At 46.9% G+C, this 18,428-nt stretch overlaps 2 protein-coding genes across 2 annotated transcripts; one reads left to right on the top strand and one right to left on the bottom strand.

Moving 5' to 3' along the window:
• Nucleotides 1-2,744: 2,744 nt before the first annotated feature.
• LOC119705735 (neurofilament heavy polypeptide-like) lies at nucleotides 2,745-7,344 on the bottom strand. The gene is made up of 5 exons (XM_038148500.1): nucleotides 7,309-7,344; nucleotides 6,426-6,635; nucleotides 5,745-5,931; nucleotides 5,007-5,148; nucleotides 2,745-3,745 (listed from the first exon to the last, which is right to left on the bottom strand). The coding sequence occupies exons 1-5, from the start codon at nucleotides 7,342-7,344 to the stop codon at nucleotides 2,968-2,970; spliced, it is 1,353 nt and encodes a 450-aa protein (XP_038004428.1). The 3' UTR covers nucleotides 2,745-2,967.
• Nucleotides 7,345-13,076: 5,732 nt separating this feature from the next.
• LOC119705523 (peroxisomal coenzyme A diphosphatase NUDT7-like) lies at nucleotides 13,077-16,348 on the top strand. The gene is made up of 3 exons (XM_038148076.1): nucleotides 13,077-13,191; nucleotides 13,447-13,605; nucleotides 15,501-16,348. Exons 1-3 carry the CDS (start codon nucleotides 13,123-13,125, stop codon nucleotides 15,882-15,884), a joined length of 612 nt encoding a protein of 203 aa, XP_038004004.1. The 5' UTR covers nucleotides 13,077-13,122; the 3' UTR covers nucleotides 15,885-16,348.
• Nucleotides 16,349-18,428: the final 2,080 nt, after the last annotated feature.

The raw sequence follows: 18,428 nt of genomic DNA, 5'->3' as shown, positions 1-18,428 counted from the left end.
TAACAAATTTGCCATATAAAATGATGCCAGGTACAGTGGCAAAAAGTTGTTGGGTTGTTCAGCAATATGCTAAATTGCACGTTCTTATATTTATTTTCCAGTAACCCTGCACTTTAAAAAGTCCTACTGAATTTCTGTTTCCGTGGAATTTGCAGTTACCATGGGCTTTTCTTGTAACTGATTTACTTATAATTCTAATATGCTTCTTACAACTTTATTTCCTCCAGTACACCATCATGCTGTTATTTCACTTTTAGCATATTCACCTTTGAGTTGTCTTTTTGTGTTAACCTTAGACTAAGTTACATCATATCATATCTATAACTTTTAAGGATGTTCATTTTAATTCTGGTCAATTAAGGTCCATTATTGTAATGCTCAGGTTCTGTTAAATTGAATAAGGCTAAGATTTATGAAGTTAATTTTGGTAGATTTTGTTTCTGTTAAGTTTCAGTAGTACTAAGTTTGAACAATGTTCTATTCCTGTTTTTCGTGGTTCCAGTTATGTTTGGTATTAATAGTAATTAACTTGGAGTTCTCTTGAGTGTGCTTTTTGTTCTACTAAGGTGATAATGAAATTATGTTTATTGATTTGAAATCCTATTAGGGCTGAGTTTTATTAAGTTCATCTTGCTAAGCTCTATCACTGTCCAAATTAATTTGTATCAGGTGTGAGTGTTATTTAATCTGAGGTAGTAATCTGAGGTAGTGATTTAATCTGAGTAGTAATTTTACTAGTGAGCAGCTGTTCAGTGTTTTCCTTTCTTGCATTTTTTCTGTCATAAATACATAAATGTTTGTCTTACTCTTTTGATAGCCAGCTTTTCATATGCTTTACCATCTTTTGGTGTAGTTTTCTACAAGACACGTGTCGCTTCAGGATCCTTCTTTTGTTCTCTAGCTGCTTATGTATCTCTTAGACCAGACCGCCCCTCTAGCCAGGCTCTGCACTGTGGCTCCATGGTTTGACCCAGTGCTGTCTCATGATTTCTCAGTATTTTTCAGAGTTCCAAGAAACAATATTGTTTCAGCTTTGTTGGAAGCCTCCTCTAAACTGATGGTATTGTGACATCTACTCTAAGTAATCAGATGCAGTCCCAATTATTATTACAGAGCCACTCCAACACTTTGCTGTGCTTAAAGCATCTCTATGCTGAGGAAATTTTGGAAGAGACAGCTATTGGATGGTTCATTAGCCTTTCACCCCTAGACCTTTACTCCTAAGTGCTAATCTTAAGAGGCTTGTTTTAAATTACGTTTAGGGAATTCTCTCCCACTTAGAGCTTGAGGCGTGGCCAGGCCTTAGCTCTACCTGGGCGTAATTTGCCAACAGACCCCGATGTCTTCTGCATCAAAACTAGATTCCAGTTGCTTTGACTTAGCAATTTGGCCCTCTACACATGACAGTTGAACTATTTTTAAAGAGAGCTTGGGAACTATCATCTGGAAATAATTGTCCAAGTCCCCACTGAATGGAGGTTTGTCAGCTGTTTGCAGACTCTGGGATGATGGTTGATTATTTCAGAGATTGCTATTTACCTAATTCCACATATGTTGTTAGTTTTGTCTGCTATTTGAAATATTCCTGATAGTTGTAATCAAAATATTCCTAATTGCTGTAAGTTTCTTGTCCTCTATGTGTATTATTTTACTGTGATGTTTCTTCACACTCATAACAAAAGACATGCATCTCATTCTTAAAAAACAAAAAAGAAGAGGAATGAATGCCTTAGGAACATTCAGATAATGCAATATGTACATGAGAAATCTGGACGACTAATCATTTTGCATAATGCAATATTTACATGAGAAGTTTGGAAAAAAGATCATCACATCTAAATCCCAATTGAGTGTACCATAGTGAAGCCTAATTGATTCATTAACTTCAGGAGAAGATATGCCTGTGTTTTATCACCAACAGCTCAAAGCAGTCACCTGTTCATTCCATCAGACACTGACCACCTCTGAAAAAATGAGGCCCAGTGGAAAGAGAAACAACGTCATCACCTTGCAGCCTTTGTGGCCAGAGCAGGAACAGAAGGAGCACTGCCAAGACACAGCTGTGTCTGGAAACTTACAGAGGCAATGTGCCAACAAAAGCCTCATGGCATCATCATGGTACAGGGCTCCTACTGACCTACTTCATTTATTCCCTGTTCCAGCACCCAGGAGGACATCCAGTGATGTCAAAGATCAACAGTTCCAGCTAAGAGACTTTCTCATACTTCTCACCTAACTGGAAACAATGATCATTTATTTCCATTTCCCTAAGAGACACTGGACATGATTCTTTTGTTTTCTCATGCTGTGAAACCCTGTGTCAATGACTTGATGGAATTTGATACGTTTTGTTGATTGTAATTGGTCTTTTATGGATCTTATCCCATATCTAATAGATAACCAGAGATACCCTTCATGAGATAATACCCTCACAAGAGCGAGCTGTTCCAACATCAGAACATATGAGCCTTTTTAAAATGAACGAAAAGGGCGAGATGTCACAGACAGGTAGAAGAATTATAAAAGAAAGGCCTTATGAAATCAGGCCTTGTTCTGCTATATCAATAGCTGGCCTGGCATCTCTTCTAAGTGCAGCTAAGCAGTTCCAGGTTCCCATGTGAAGCTATTTTGAGAATGAGAGTTCATTAGCAATCTGTTCTAAGGGTGAAAAACAAATGCACCTGCAACAACAAAGGATTTGTCCCATGAGAATCAGTGGATAGGTAAACAATACAATAGAGAGATTTGAGGCACAAGTAAAATATATTTTATTAACCAATAGAGTAATGAGCAAGAAATCTATTAACTAATTAAAGTTGCACACCAGGTCTGAAACTGTATCGACTGAGTTGCGTGAATAAAGAATGGTCTTTTCCTGCATGAAGAAACTGAGTCCCAACTGCATTATTGCACCAGGTGATAACCTCCCCACCCACACAGATGATACACAGTCATTGTGGAACATCATCATCTGACTGTCCCCTCTGCAACTCTGCTTCGCATCTCCAGCTGACATGACTGAAGATTCCTTTGGTCTCCACTTTTTTGTTCTGGCTTCTTCACCTTCTCCTGAGGTTTTTTGGTCTTCTGACCTTTGCTTCCAGCTGCAGGCTGGGACTTGTTTCCTTTTTGGATCACAGGAAACTGCATGGTTCCCTGCAGTACCCTGTCCCAGTAGGAGAAATTCTGCTGCCATGACTCATAGATCTGAAACCTCAGGATCAAGTTCTCCATCTCAGCTTGGTCCTCTGGGATTTTGGTTCCTCCCTTCTTTGGGTCTTTGGTTTGCCTCTTCACTAGGGCTTTGGGTTCCCCCTTCTTTGGAGCTTTGGTTTCCTTCTCTGGGATTCTACTTCCCTTCTGCCCTGGGGGTTTGGGTTCCTTTTCTGGAGGTTTGTTTTTCTTCTCTGGGGGTTGGGTTTCCTGCTTTAGGATTTTGCTTCCCTTCTTCTCTGTGGATTTGGTTTTCTTCTTTTCTGGAGGTTTGTTTTTCTTCTCTGTGGATTTGGTGTCCTTCTCTGGGGCTTTGCTTTCCAGCTTCTCTGAGGGTTTGGTTTCTTTCTTTGGAATTTTGTTTTCCTTCTTCCCTGGGCCTTTGCTTTCCTTCTTCTCTGGTTTTGTAGGTTGCTTCCCCACAGAGACACCCTTCTTTTCTTTCTTCTGCCTCTCTTCCTCATTCCGCCTCTCTTCCTCCTCTAAGGCTTTTGCCTCCTCCTCAAGCTTTTGAGCCAGCCGCTTCAGCTCCCTCCAGCAAACAAAACAGAAAATATTGCTGAGAGTCACCACCAGAAACTTGTCTAGTCTCTGGCTCACTAGTCTGGCTGGCCCTGCACTTCATTCCTTGACCCTGAGGCCAGGCAGAGCTGCGGGACCATTTCCGAGCATTTTCCTCAACCCACAGAGGTTGGGAACATCCCAAGTGAGGGGATTGGTGGAAGGGGACCTCCAGGACCAGCCAAACCCGAGCCTTGCCATCATAAGGTCTTGACTGTGCAGCCTCCCTCTTAGGGCACAGCCAGACACCTCCAGCCCACTGCCAAAGGCTGATCCAGCAGCTCTCTGTGCTGATGCCTGAAAATGCTCTTTGTCTCTTGATTTCCCAGTTTAAAGCAGATCACAAATTGCTAACATCTGCTTATCTCTCCTACAATTCTCACTCAGCTCGTTCAGCCCCCTTCTCCCTGGGCATAGCCTGCTCCTTAATGAGAATAATCCTGTCAGTCAGAAAGCAAAGGCTGCAGGAACTCCTCTCCTGCAAGACAGGCTCTTGTCAGCCAGATTTCCTGCTGGAACCCAGCTGTGACCAAGCAAACCAGTGCTGTCTGCCATGGAAACGAGCTGAAGCAGCCTCGTCTCTCTCCTCGCCATGTAACCAACTTCAGCCTGGGCTGAAGGAAGTCCTGGTACACAGGCTTGCTTTCACAGCCTCCACTCCCAGCTCCACACTTTGCCTCTGTGTCCTGAGCTGGGCTGCCCTGCTGGAGCAGAGCTTCTCCTGTGCTTGCCTACTGCTGCAGCTGAAGGGGAGCCTAAAGGACAGGAGCTTTAATGGGTGGTGTCCCACCATCAGGAGAAGCCTGGCAGATCAGCATTGCAAGGACTTCATCTGGGGCAGGACCAGGACCCAAACCAAGCTTTGGTCTGTGCCCCACTCCTGCCCATACCACGGTGCCACTGTTTTGGTGAAGGGAGATGATGAAGAAGGTGTGACTCGACACCTTGGACCTAAAGACACCTCTAGAGGCAGTGCCAAGGCAAGGCCAGAGCCCAGCTCCCTGCAGGCAGATCGAAGCCAGGAGGGCTCACCACTAAAACAGAGAAGATGTTCTGTCTCAACAGAAGAAGTTCCTTCCTCTCTTGAGAGCCAGGCAGCTAAGAGTGGCCATCCCTGTGTTGCTTCTGGCCTTTGCTATCCAGCACCTCTGAGCGCACAGTCCTTGGAGCAGGGAAGCCCTCCAGGGACAAAAACCCATGGAAGAGCAGTAACCCATGGAGGGCTTACTCACCTGTTCCTCCGTATGCGCTTCTTTTCCAGTATTATTTTATCCACTTTGGCTTTCTTCTCCTTAGGGAGGGCATCATACTCATCCTTATCCATTTGCATGACATGTTTTATGCTCCTCTGCATAGCTTTTTCCCACTGCAGTTCTTTAGCACAAACCAGAGGAGAAACCATGAGTGACTGCAAGCAGAGCTGGGTGCTCTGGGTCAGCTGCAAGGATTCACAGCTTTTCCTGACCCAGCCTATCATCCCAGGAGATATTGGGGAGCTCATATTCCTGCTCCAAAATTCAGATAATCCCCCAAGCTATGGCCAGGCAGTAAGGTCCCCAACCCCTCAGATCCCAGCAAAGGAGACTTGGTGAAAGCAAGATGAGCTTGTTCTTTTGTTGCTAGGAAGGTGCAAATATAAGACAGCCAGTGATATTAGACCTGGTCCCACTGGCTGAGGAACTCATCCAGTCCTAGTCTTTGTGGCTAAGGGACACAGGGAATATCCTGATTATTTCTGCCAGTCTGTGGCAGGCAGATAGGAGCTTGCTTTGGCTACACTCAGGGTTGGTAGAGGATGCCACAGGCCTTCAGCCAAGACTTCCTCCACCAAGCTGGGGAACAGGCAGCTGCTAAAAGCACAGGCTGTCCTTGGAGAGCAAGGTGACAGAGAGTTCAGGGTGGATGGGCTGGAGTCCCTGCTGTGACCACAGGCAAAACAGACACTGCCAAACCCTCACTGTTCTTCTGACCTGCTGCTGCCTTGCCCATGGCCTTGGCCTCAGCCTCAGCCCTGGCCTTGAGCTTTGCCTGTTGAGCCTCTGGCCTCCTCTGTGCTTCATGGTTCTGCAGCACCTCTGGGGGCAGCGTCTCACCCACGGCACGTGGAGGCATAAAGAAGCTCTTCTGGTACTCAGACCCCACTGCCATCCGCAGGATCTGTGTGTGGAGGGAAGAGAAGCCATATGCAAGATTCCTTTTCTTGCCTTTCATCACACAGACTCAACAAACCCATTTTCTGTCTCCTCCCTTCCTCCCAACAACACAAACTATTTAGTTTAGGTCCTCCCACAGCATGTCAGCAGAGTTGGCTTTGCCCTGGGGATTGCCTCCTTCTCCCTGGCACAAGCCTGGGAATGCTGCAGTGCTGTGAAGCTTGGGCAGCATGTACATGGGGACCAGACCTGCCTTCTCACCTTCTCCTCCTCAACAAGGTGCTGCTCATCAAAATCCAGTGGGTAAAGCTCAGTGGAGAAGGTGATGGCCATTTTAAACCAGCTTGGATGCCAGATGTGTCCCTCAGAGGCTGTACTTCCAAGCCCCAGAGCCAGCAAAGGGGCTGGGAAGGGGAGGGAGCCCTGGACCGAGGTGGGCAGGAACCCGCTGGCCGTGGTCCCAAGGCAAGGAGCTGTGCCAGGGCACGTGTGTGGTACCTGTAAGCCACAGTTGATCTCCCGGGGCCTCAGGGAGTTACTGACACGTGAGACCTCCCCGGTCAGCAGCACCTCGTAGGTGGGGCCTCCCTCCACGTGGCACAGCGCCGTGACATTGGAGATGGTGTTGAGGTGGCCAGAGAGGGTGAAGGAGACCTGCTGGCTCTCTCCTGGCTGCAGCACACCTGACGGTGGCAGGATACTGAAAGCCTGGATGGAAGACAGGAGAGATTGAGGTGTTGAGCATGGAAATGGATGCAGAAGAGCATCTCGGAGCAAAGTGCAGCTGTACCTGGAGGGGCCTATTCCCCAGACACTGCCAGAATCACCCTAATCTCATCCTGCATCCATGCCACTGACCAGTGCAGGGACCATGGGGAAACTCTCCCATACTCACGGATCAATGCATGAAAGTGAGCTGGGATGTCTCCTGGCAGTAGAAATTCTCTCTGATGCTTAAAAAAGTTTAAAAGCTTACTGCTTTTAGAAAAGGAGGAGACTCAGTGTGAGAGCTCTTGGAGCTGAGTGAAGGACTCCAGCCCAACTCATCTGACTCCTGAGGCTCTTCCCCTCTCCCTCTGATTTAAATGCTGCTTTCTCAAGGTGCTACAGCAAAAGCTCCTGCAAAAATTTCCTATGGACCACCTGATGAGTTCCAGGGGGAGCAGGGCCCTCCACAGGGGCTGCACAGTGTCCTTGGGCAGCCCTACAACGTGTCCTGCACGGCCTCTCCAACAAGCAGCACTTTCAGCAGCACTTTGTGCTGGGCCTGGAGGGATGTGAGGCCCCTCTGGGGGCGATGCTGAGGGCCACCAGTGGGACTGGGAGCTCCAGCCCTGCTTGCCACACTGACAATGTGCAAGTGAGACAGATTCCCTCTTACCTTCTTTGCTTCGAGGGGACTGGATGGAGTGTCCATGGAGCCCCTGAACTCTGCCAGCCTTAGTGGGAGGTGAGCGTTTTCAGGAGTTTGTGGTGGCACCTGAAAAACAAGCCATTTTCTATGCTAGGAGGAAGAGACAGCCACTTTGCAAAGTCTCAGTTGGTAAGACAGCTTCAGGGCCGCTGCAGGAATGTGCCCCCTGCTGATGGAGTGACAAAACTATCCTTTGTCTCATTACAAAGGGAAAAAGCCCAGAAGTTTCTTTCCCAGTTAGGGGATAATTGAAAGAGTAGACTCAGATAAGGAAACACACATCTCTTCAAAAATTTTACATTCTATATGTGTTGTATTAGACATAAACTGGAAATTTCATATCCCATGGCATCTCAAAGCTCTGGATGTGTGGAGAGAATGAATGCTATCCTTAAGAACCATGTTACCAAATCAGTGATTGAAACCAGCTCAGCATTATTATGGATAAGAACTGCTCAAGAAAGGACATAGGAGTTTCTCCCAATGAAATCTTATGTGGGTTACCTTACCTGGGAAGGGAGGAGGGCTTGCCAATGGCTGAAACTAATGACTCCGAACTTATTTGCAGGCAATTGCACTCTCTCTCTCACAGATCTTAGAAGAAAAGAGTTCTTACCCTAAACATCACCTCTAGACTTTCACGTACACCAGGTAAAACCAGGAGATTGGGTTCTAATAAAATCTTGGAGTGATGCTGCTGTTATGAACAAGTTCACAAGAGCTGTTCAATGCTAATTTGAAATTGTAACCAATGGTTATGAACAAGTTCACAAGTTGATACAATTAGAACTGTTAAATATGAATTTAAAATTGTAAACCAGTTAAGGATGTTAATCAGTCAGTTCTTCAATGTTAAACTTCTAATCCCCTACCTTACCGATACCCTTGTTGCCTCCGTCGGGTATTGCCTCCGCTGCTCTCTAAAATGGCGCAGGGAAAAATCCCCGGGAAAAATGCAAATGAAGAGACATTCAAGAAACTCCAAGCAAGGGCCTTAGAAACCATGAACGAGCCAAAAGTTTAACAAACTAAGCACTGGGCCCTATCATGGGAAAGGCCTCCTATTTTACCAGCATGGTTTTAAATGCTACCGTAACCTTACAAGAACTAAGCCGAAATGAGGGCCCTAGACGAGGAGCCAGAGACGTCTTCCTAGGCACGCCCGTGAGGACGGAAGCCCCAGTTCTGCTGCAAAGCAAAACTGTCTCTCTCCTCCTCTGCGTCGCCGAAGGGAGCAGCGGCGGTGTGCGCGACCCCTCGGGCCCCCGCCCAGAGCTGATCACTCGATAAAGGCATCCAAAAGGAGTTGGTCTCCTTGCCCATTCTCTTCACTGCCTTAACAGCAGCATGGGAAGGTCCCTTTCAGGTACTTTTGACAACTGAAACACCCGGTCTCGCTGTTGCCCCCCGAAGCCGGTGCTGACAGGATGCCCGCCTTCCTGAGAGCGTCTCCTCTCTCAGGGTGGTCTGAGCCAGTCCCCACGGCCCACCTGAACTTCAGGCCTGGATGTTGTAATAACAAGACGCCAGTAAGACAAGAAGGCTCTCGGCTTGGGTAGTCCAGTGGGGTTTATTGAAGGGGAATCCAAGAGTCCAAAGCAGTAGAGTTCAGGAAAAGGGCTGGAACACAACCTCGACTGAAGGGTCCAGAAACAGAGGAGCACAGAAGGGAGGGCGATAAACTGCTGCTGCAGCTGCCAGCCCCTAAGCAGGGAGGCGCCAGGGCATATATCCAAGGGAGAGGGGGAGGGTTCAGGGTTCAGCAGGTCCAATAGGGGAGAAGAAGGGGAGGAGAACCAGGGAAGATTGATGAGGGTTCTTCCAATGGGGAGCAGAGCAGGGGTGCTGCCAACAAGGGAGCCAGTGGGAGCACAGAACTGGAAGAAGTTTCCAGAACGGGGGAGTGGGTAGTTGTCGCTGTCGAGGCGGTCACGACACAAAGCAGAGACCACAAGCAGTCTCAGTTGGAACTGTTTATTATCGAACATGGCTGACCTTTTATACACTCTCTGCTTGTTTATGCTTCTTCTACCCTAACTATTGGACACAAGAAATCAACAGAACACCATTGGTGAAAAGTTACAGTGACTTGACTAACTTTCTAAAAATACTTCATCCAGCTGCGAAGTTCTTACCTTTCTTCTGTTCCTCACTTCTCTTGGTCTCCTTGGTTACAGCCTTGCAGAGAGCTCCTTATCAGCTTCTTCTTGCTTCTCAGCTTCTTCTCGCTCCTTTAGCTAACAGGCCCGCTGTTAGCCCCTTCCACAGGTAGTGGTAGATTGACATGTACACATTTGCATTCTATCCACCGGCAACTTGGGAAATTGTAACACTTTCTCATTCCAGTCTCAATAAAGGTATCTTCCCAAGGCATCCATCTCTACCTTCCCTGAAGCTGCCTCCCACAGAAACAGTTACCAGGCCTGCAGAAAAAGAGTGGTCTCCCGCCTCTCAAGTCAAAGGGTCGGTGGAAGCGCCTCCCCAAACCTGGACAGTGGTACAAGGACGTGACCCTTAAAAGTTGATCTTCAAAAGATGATTTAATAGTGTGATAAACAGGTGTGATTCGTGCTGACAAAAATTGAAACAGTGATCAATATTGATACAGTAATTAATATTTGGAGATAATAAAATGGTTAAAAAGTGGAATGCCGGGGCGGGGGGGGGGGAATCCATCCCCCCACACCCTTTTTCTTGCAGATGTTCAAGACAGGAAGGAGTAAGAGATATGTATTACTAAATTTATCTGGAAAAAAGGGAAAACTTGGGTGGAAATCAGGAACATGTTAATTGTATGAGATTTATTGCTCTAATGTTAGAACATGGCATTGGCTCATATAATGTTAGTTTTGGCTCATATTCTACCAGCTTGGTGCACATGTGTAATCCAAAGGTGAAATAAAGGACGCCTGAGGGAAAGGAGAAGCCTTCCTCAGACGACCCCCAAAAGAGTGGTGCGACCACCTAAAAGAGATGGTGGCGCATGCGTGATGAAGATGATGATGAGGGTGGAGATAGGATTGTGACAAATCGAAAATGGGAGGAGATGGTGATGGTACACAGCATATGAAGGGGAACTGAAATTTAACGACCTCGTACGTGAGGTGGCAGGGGTCCCAAAACCCACGCACCCCGTACCCCGCGGTAATTTTTGCTTATGCGCTATTATAAGAACCAAATTATACCTCATTCTAACCAAATTGTACTGCCAACATTTTGAGTGTGTTCACTTTTATCTATTCTAAACAACTTCATTAAAATTGCGGCTCCATTTAATTCTGTTTGGTTTTTTTATTGTGATTGGATGACTGGGCAAACATAACAATAGTGAACAGTAAAGGGCAAGACTGGACTGACCTCGGTATTTGCAACCAGAGAGACTTTTGCTCCACGGAGGGTGTGTCCCTGAGGGTGTGTCACTGCTGGGTGTGTCCCTGAGGGTGTGTCCCTGAGGGTGTTTCCCTGAGGGTGTTTCCCTGGTGGGTGTGTCCCTGGGGTTGGGTCCCTGAGGGTGTGTCCCTGGTGGGTGTGTCCCTGAGGTTGTGTCCCTGAGGGTGTGTCCCTGAGGGTGTGTCCCTGGTGGGTGTGTCCCTGGTGTGTGTGTCACAGATGGGTGTGTCCCTGGTGGGTGTGTCCCTGGTGGGTGTGTCCCTGGTGGGTGTGTCCCTGAGGGTGTATCCCTGATGGTGTGTCACAGATGGGTGTGTCACTGCTGGGTGTGTCCCAGGTGGGTGTGTCACTGCTGGGTGTTTCCCTGAGGGTGTGTCACTGCTGGGTGTGTCACTGCTGGGTGTTTCCCTGAGGGTGTGTCACTGAGGGTGTGTCACTGCTGGGTGTGTCCCTGAGTGTGTGTCCCTGGTGGGTGTGTCTGAGGGTGTGTCGCAGATGGGTGTGTCACTGAGGGTGTGTCACTGAGAGTGTGTCACTGGTGGGTGTGTACCTGAGGGTGTGTCCCTAAGGGTGTTTCCCTGGTGGGTGTGTCCCTGGGGTTGGGTCCCTGAGGGTGTGTCCCTGGTGGGTGTGTCCCTGAGGTTGTGTCCCTGAGGGTGTGTCCCTGGTCGGTGTGTCACAGATGGGTGTGTCCCTGGTGGGTGTGTCACTGCTGGGTCTTTCCCTGAGGGTGCGTCCCTGAGGGTGTGTCCCTGACGGTGTGTCACTGCTGGGTGTGTCACAGATGGGTGTGTCACTGCTGGGTGTGTCCCTGGTGTGTGTGTCACTGCTGGGTGTGTCCCTAAGGGTGTGCCCCTGAGGGTGTTTCACCAAGGGTGTGTCCCTGAGGGTGTGTCACTGCTGGGTGTGTCACTGCTGGGTGTGTCACTGCTGGGTGTGTCCCTAAGGGTGTGTCCCTGAGGGTATGTCCCTGAGGGTGTGTCCCTGGTGGGTGTGTCTGAGGGTGTGTCACAGATGGGTGTGTCACTGAGAGTGTGTCACTGGTGGGTGTGTCCCTGGTGTGTGTGTCACTGCTGGGTGTGTCCCTAAGGGTGTGCCCCTGAGGGTGTTTCACCAAGGGTGTGTCCCTGAGGGTGTGTCACTGCTGGGTGTGTCACTGCTGGGTGTGTCACTGCTGGGTGTGTCCCTAAGGGTGTGTCCCTGAGGGTATGTCCCTGAGGGTGTGTCCCTGGTGGGTGTGTCTGAGGGTGTGTCACAGATGGGTGTGTCACTGAGAGTGTGTCACTGGTGGGTGTGTCCCTGGTGGGTGTGTCCCTGGTGGGTGTGTCCCTGCTGGGTGTGTCCCTGGTGGGTGTGACCCTGGTGGGTGTGTCCCTGCTAGGTGTATCCCTGGTGGGTGTGTCCCTGAGGGTGTGTCCCTGGTGGTGTGTCACAGATGGGTGCGTCACTGCTGGGTGTGTCACTGAGTGGGAGGTGAGGGTTTTCAGGAGTTTGTGGTGGCACCTGAAAAACAAGCCATTTTCTATGCTAGGAGGAAGAGACAGCCACTTTGCAAAGTCTCAGTTGGTAAGACAGCTTCAGGGCCGCTGCAGGAATGTGCCCCCTGCTGATGGAGTGACAAAACTATCCTTTGTCTCATTACAAGGGGGAAAAGCCCAGAAGTTTCTTTCCCAGTTAGGGGATAATTGAAAGAGTAGACTCAGATAAGGGAACACACATCTCTTCAAAAATTTTACATTCTATATGTGTTGTATTAGACATAAATTGGAAATTTCATATCCCGTGGCACCTCAAAGCTCTGGATGTGTGGAGAGAATGAATGCTATCCTTAAGAACCATGTTACCAAATCAGTGATTGAAACCAGCTCAGCATTATTATGGATCAGAACTGCTCAAGAAAGGACATAGGAGTTTCTCCCTATGAAATCTTATGTGGGTTACCTTACCTGGGAAGGGAGGAGGGCTTGCCAATGGCTGAAACTAATGACTCCGAACTTATTTGCAGGCAATTGCAGTCTCTCTCACAGATCTTAGAAGAAAAGAGTTCTTACCCTAAACAACTCCAGACCACCAACTCTTCTGTCCCTTCCCTTCCCATCCTTTTTTCTTGTTTTGGTCATGTCTTCAACCCTGCCCCTCTCCTGGTTCTGAGCAACACTCAACCAATTAAACAAAACACATCCTAACTACAGATAACAACAGATAGGAAACAGAACCAACCATTTCCATTCTTTCGCTCTGTAACCTTTTTGGGCGGAAGCAAAATGGTATTTCCTCTCTCGCGGGGACGTTATTGAATTGTCTTTCATCAGTTTTTGCTCTTAGAGTATTTAAATCTTGCTCTACAAGTTGTCTGTCTGGATTCATCTGTCAGTCATTTACATAAACAAGATGATGCAAAATGTGAACTTTGACATACTCAAGCAGAAGTTCCAGCATGAATTACACAATGCTGTACAGGTACAGTGTCTTTTTTGATGGTGAGCATTCATGGACTAGCAGGGGAGGGCCTCAGCGTTTTCCTAGGCAGCTACTCTTGCTAAGGCACGTTTCTTCTGCTCTGCAGAAACCTTAACCACCACTTCCAACTTCCTTGACTGGAAAGATAAACATAAAGGGATGCTGCAATACCAGCATGCATCTGTGTGGATGCATCTGAGTGGATCCAAACATAAACCTTGTCATATTTAACAGCAGTACTCCTTTACATTCTAGCTGAGAAGATCACCAGGGGAAGTGTGTTTTCCAGGAGGTAAAAGGGAGGCCACAGATAAAGATGACGTTGACACTGCTCTCCGAGAAGCTAAAGAAGAAGTGGGTCTCCAGCCAGAGCAGGTGGAAGTCATCTGTAAGCTGATGCCTGGACTTGATAACGTAAGTCAGCCTATCAGTACAGAATAAGTTTGGGTGCTTTTCGCTTGTGAGGCTGGCGGTGACCTTGTCAAACCTGGAACTGCCAAGAGGCGCCGCTTCTTCACGTGCACAGCCTGTGTGTCCAGCAGAGCCCAGGGAAAGGGTTCTTGCTCAGTGTTTGGTGTTGGTGAGACCAGCTCTGGGCCCCAGTCAGTGACTCTGGAGTACCACACGGGCAGCGCTGCCCCGGCGAGAGTTTAGCAGAGAGCCATGAGCGCCGTCACGGGGCTGCAGCGAGCGGGTGATGAGCAGACAGGTGACACAGGTGGGCTTGCTCAGCTTGAAGGCTAGCAGGGCTTTTGGCTGCTTTCCTCTCCTGGGCCGTCAGAGAGAGGCCGATACCAGAACTCTTCTTGAGGCAACGGACACAGCAGCAGCACGGACATTTTGATGAGATGCAAGAAAGAAATCCTCTTCCCCACGAGGTCAGCCCGTGGTGGAGCAGGTATTCCTGGCAGGCTGTACGATCTCCGTGCCTGGAGCTGTGCAGAGCTCACTCACCCGGCAGGGTCGCAGCGGCTGCTGTAGCCTCACAGGTGTCTCGTTCGGTGTCTGCTGACGCCAGGGCTGTGCAGACAGAGGGAGCACCAGAGGGCGTGTGCGCCAGGACTGTGTGCATCGTCTTCCTCTAGCACGGAGACTCCCAGAGCTGTCTTTGGAGTGGAGGTCACCACTGGTAAATTAACAGGTTCTCAATTTCAACAGCAGCGTTCAGTATCACGTAGGATCAGTTTTCCCACAGAACAGAGGATTTGCTGTTTCTGAAGACTATTTTGGTTCACCAGGTAAAACTCTATAACTGTGCCTCCTGTTCTATCTGTTAGCAATATCCTCTCCCCATTAAGAAAGGGAAAGAAGTACTTTTGAAATGGTATTGAAAACAGCTTTATTTAACTACTTCAATTACAAGTAGTTTCCACACAGATAGCCTTAAAGCCACATAGTTCAGAGGCAGTGTGTAAAAAGGATCAAGTTTTCCCTGTTTTCCAGACAGTGACTTCAATCAGTAGGAGAGATGGTGTGGGTTTTGGACCATGAACATTGTACATGCCAGATGATACTCTGGCTCCTCAATATAGACAGTCCAGGTGCTGCTGACTTGGACGGAGTCTTTCCAGACTTGAATCAAATAGCACAAACACTGTTTTCCTCCTTTCTACAGGACAGTGGTCTTTGTTAGTGTGAATAAATGGAACTAGCAATGTATCCTAAAGAATTCTGGTGTTCTGTTGATGCAAACTATGATTTCAGTGATTTTGCCGTCCCATGGAAGAAGTGATTACATTTAGAATATAAAATGTCCGTAAATAAGGTGTTTATTTAATAAAAGTGTTCTATTTTATGGCTAAATATATTGCAATATTATTTCTGTACCTCTAGAAAAATACTCCCCTATTCTGGAAAATTCCTGTATCTCGGGAAAACAGTACAGAAATAGGATGAAGGATATGGAAAGTCTGGATTAAAATCAGAATTTAAAAACGTCAATAAGGAAGACCCATGAGAAAGCATGCATGCTTTTTTACTTCTGTAGCAAACTGGCAAGCCTTTTTAACTGCTCTGATTATACAGGATGAACAGAGTATTTGTAAAGTCATTTTTGACAAATACAAAAATATGATTTCTAATTCTTCAAGTCAAATTACATAGCTTGCCATTAGGGGGACTAAATTGCATTGCAGTTGAAAATAGTTCATAGGCTTCTTGTACTCATTTTCTAACAATGAAATGGTTTTTTAAGTAATGAACTTTAAGTAATTTCTACTTTACTCAAACACATAAGTGTTTGAGGGTTTTGTTGATTTTTTAAAATTCACTTATTTATTGGTTGGTTTTTTTTTTCCCTCTCTTTTTAGATGAATAACTTGGTGACACCAGTTGTAGGATTTATAGAGGATACATTCCAGGTCACTCCTAACCCAGATGAAGTGAGCGAGGTTTTTGTTGTGCCTTTGGAGTACTTTGTCAAGCCCTTAAAGTACAAGACCTTCTCTTATAAAACCTCCTCAGGTTACTCAACTCGCATACACTGCTTTATCTACGATGACCAGGAACAGAGAAAGTCATTCAAGATATGGGGACTGACTGCCCACTTTGCTCTATTTCTTGCTCTTGTAATTTTTGGAGAGAGACCTACCTTTGAAGTGGATTATGATCTTGACAACTTACTTTCATCCTCTGAGAGCTACTTCATTAATTTGTACGCATCTGTACATGAAAGAAAGAAGAGTAATCTGTGACAACTTGGTCTGGCCATTAATTTACTTTGAAAGGGGAAAAAGGAGGTTGGTTTATTTTCTTTGTACCTATTTTTTGAAAGCTACTCTTGAATTTCTTTGGCCTTGGGAACTTTAGGTTGCCAATCCCTAACTAGATTCCTACAGTTTTTAACCTAAGAGTGAGAAGCACACAATATTTTTGTGAAACAGACTTTGCAAAGGTCTGTTTCAGGTCCTTCTCAGTTTCGGTGCCTTTGTTCTGTCTGATCAGAGATACTTTCTGTGCTTTGCTTTATCTATAATGAGATAACACTGTTTGATGGAATTTGGGTCTGTTTGAGTTAACCTATGACAGCTTTTGGGGGTCTGCCTGCCTCTTACACGTGCCCTACATGGACAGCGTGATCCATACAGTCTTGTGTGGTATCTTTGAGCACTTCCAGAATGCACAATAAAAATACAAAAGGTTTCAGGTGCTTTCACAATCCTGTTTTGTTTTGCTTGGGCTTGTGGAGGGAAGAGGGCAGGTCAATATGTGCAATGGATTTTGGTCAATTTAACATTTCTCACGAGGCAATTCCATAGGCTAGGGAAAACTTAGGATACAGGACTGAAGTTTGTCCCTCACCATGTTGTTATCAAATCTCACTCAGCTGCTGGCAGGAGTCTTCTCCAGGAAGAAAAAGGGAGGTGAGGATTCCCAAGGACAACCCACCAAACACAGAACAAGGGAGAGCGGCTCAGAACGTACAAAACAAGCCCCTGAAGCATCCTCAGAGACTGACAGTACACAGGAGGAGCCTCTGAACATTTAATGACTGAATGCTCCATGCCAAATACACTGCAACCTGAAGGCAACAGAGAGCAGTATCAATTTGAGTCAAGAAGTTGTTAGGAAAATTAATCCACAAACATCAGAGGTTTATGTCCAAAAAGGAGACAGAGGAGTCCTTTTTCTTTGTCCAAAGAAAGGGAGAGGCCATGGGGCATTCCCCTGGCATCTCTCCAATTTTTGGAGGACGCAGCCTCCCTTTTTCTCCCAGTTTCCCGGCCGCATTTCCCTTCTCTCTTTCCCCATTGGCTGAGGTACTTGAGAGGTACAGACTTCCTGACACGCCAAAGATTTCTCTCTAATGTATAACCCTCCCTTTTAATTTTTAATTCTTATGGAATTCAGGGGTTTTCCTTCCCTATTGTTTCTTTCATCTTTCAAAGTCTAATTTCATTTATCAGCAAACCTAAAGTTTATTTGTAAAAGCAAGTGTCTTTTTCCATTCATCAGTCAGTGGAATCCTTCCCATTGTTTCTTTTCTCTCCCGGTGCTAGTTTTATCTACCAGCAGACCCACAGCTTCTTTGTAAAGACAAATCTGCTATTCCTCTCAAAATCAATTACCATGCTAGCACAGCCTGGCAAGTACGTGATCCCAGCTAGAAATCCCCATGCCTTGGCACAGCTGGCAGGTGTGCAGTTAGCTGGGAGCCAGAGAGCTGCAAAAGGGGTGCTCGTGGGGATGCTCCTCTTGTTAAACTCAGAAGCAAAGCGGCACAAGTTAGAGCAGTGATTTTCACTTTAGAATACCTTGGCCTTTGGGAGTGCACCTCACAGAGGCTGCTCTTCTGGAGTTTGGATCCCATTATTGATGGGAAAGCGGCCAGAAGGTAGAGGAAGAGCATCAAGCCCAGCCTGGCAAGGTTCCCTTGTGTCTGGCAAGGAGCAAGTGCTGAAAGGCTCGTGCCACCCTCCTCCTGTGTCACTTGAGCTCCTTGCATGTCCCAGCAGCTTCCTGGTGCCTCTGACTGCAGATCCAACTAAGATCCAGTCATGGCCAGAGATAAAATCCTGAAGTAGCTCCATAGGTGCCTTCTTGCTTTGTCCCTGTGACTTCTGCAGTGCCAAAGACTGTAAACCTGCAGGTTTCTAGCCAAAGCGGCTCAAATTACAGCCCTTTAGACCTGCTTGTGTTTTATACTGCATTGACAATATGCAGATACTGTATTAGCAATAAGTTTAGCCATAATGATCCACATGATCAGTGTCATACATCTCACACGTGACCAAGAGTGTTTTCTCTCCGAGTGTGCCACAATCCCCAGTGCTATCTGGGCCAAAGTACCACCAAGGTACCGTGTTTGCTATCAGACTGTCATCCATGATCATCATAAGGGTGTCACTGGCTTCATGAGTTTAGAGTATTAGCTATCCAATTCCAGTGGCAAGGGACATGGTGGGACTTCAGGTAGTGGTTCAGGCTGGCTAGAAAAGCTCCAGGTGCTTCACAGAGGTGGAAAGAATCCAGTTCTCTGTCCTGAAGAGCTTCATCTGGGAGAAGAGGAAGACTGCGCAGGATCTCATGAAATTTGCATCGTGCCTGGGCAGAGAGCTCAGCATTCACAGATTTCTTCCCCTAAGACAGAATTTTCCCTGCTTTATTGGTAAACAAGCTGTGTCTGCGCCAATCCTCGAGGTTCTTATGGCTCAGTAGGTTCTTCAAAGAGCTTCCCAGTTCCCCTTGAACTTCTCAAGGTTGGTCTTCTGAAGAATATTTAGATGATTCACTTTCTT

Source organism: Motacilla alba, chromosome 11 (genome assembly GCF_015832195.1).
Source record: "Motacilla alba alba isolate MOTALB_02 chromosome 11, Motacilla_alba_V1.0_pri, whole genome shotgun sequence".
NCBI lineage: Eukaryota > Metazoa > Chordata > Aves > Passeriformes > Motacillidae > Motacilla > Motacilla alba.
The sequence above is the reverse complement of the archived record's forward strand: the minus strand, read 5'-3'. Positions and strand labels throughout refer to the sequence as shown.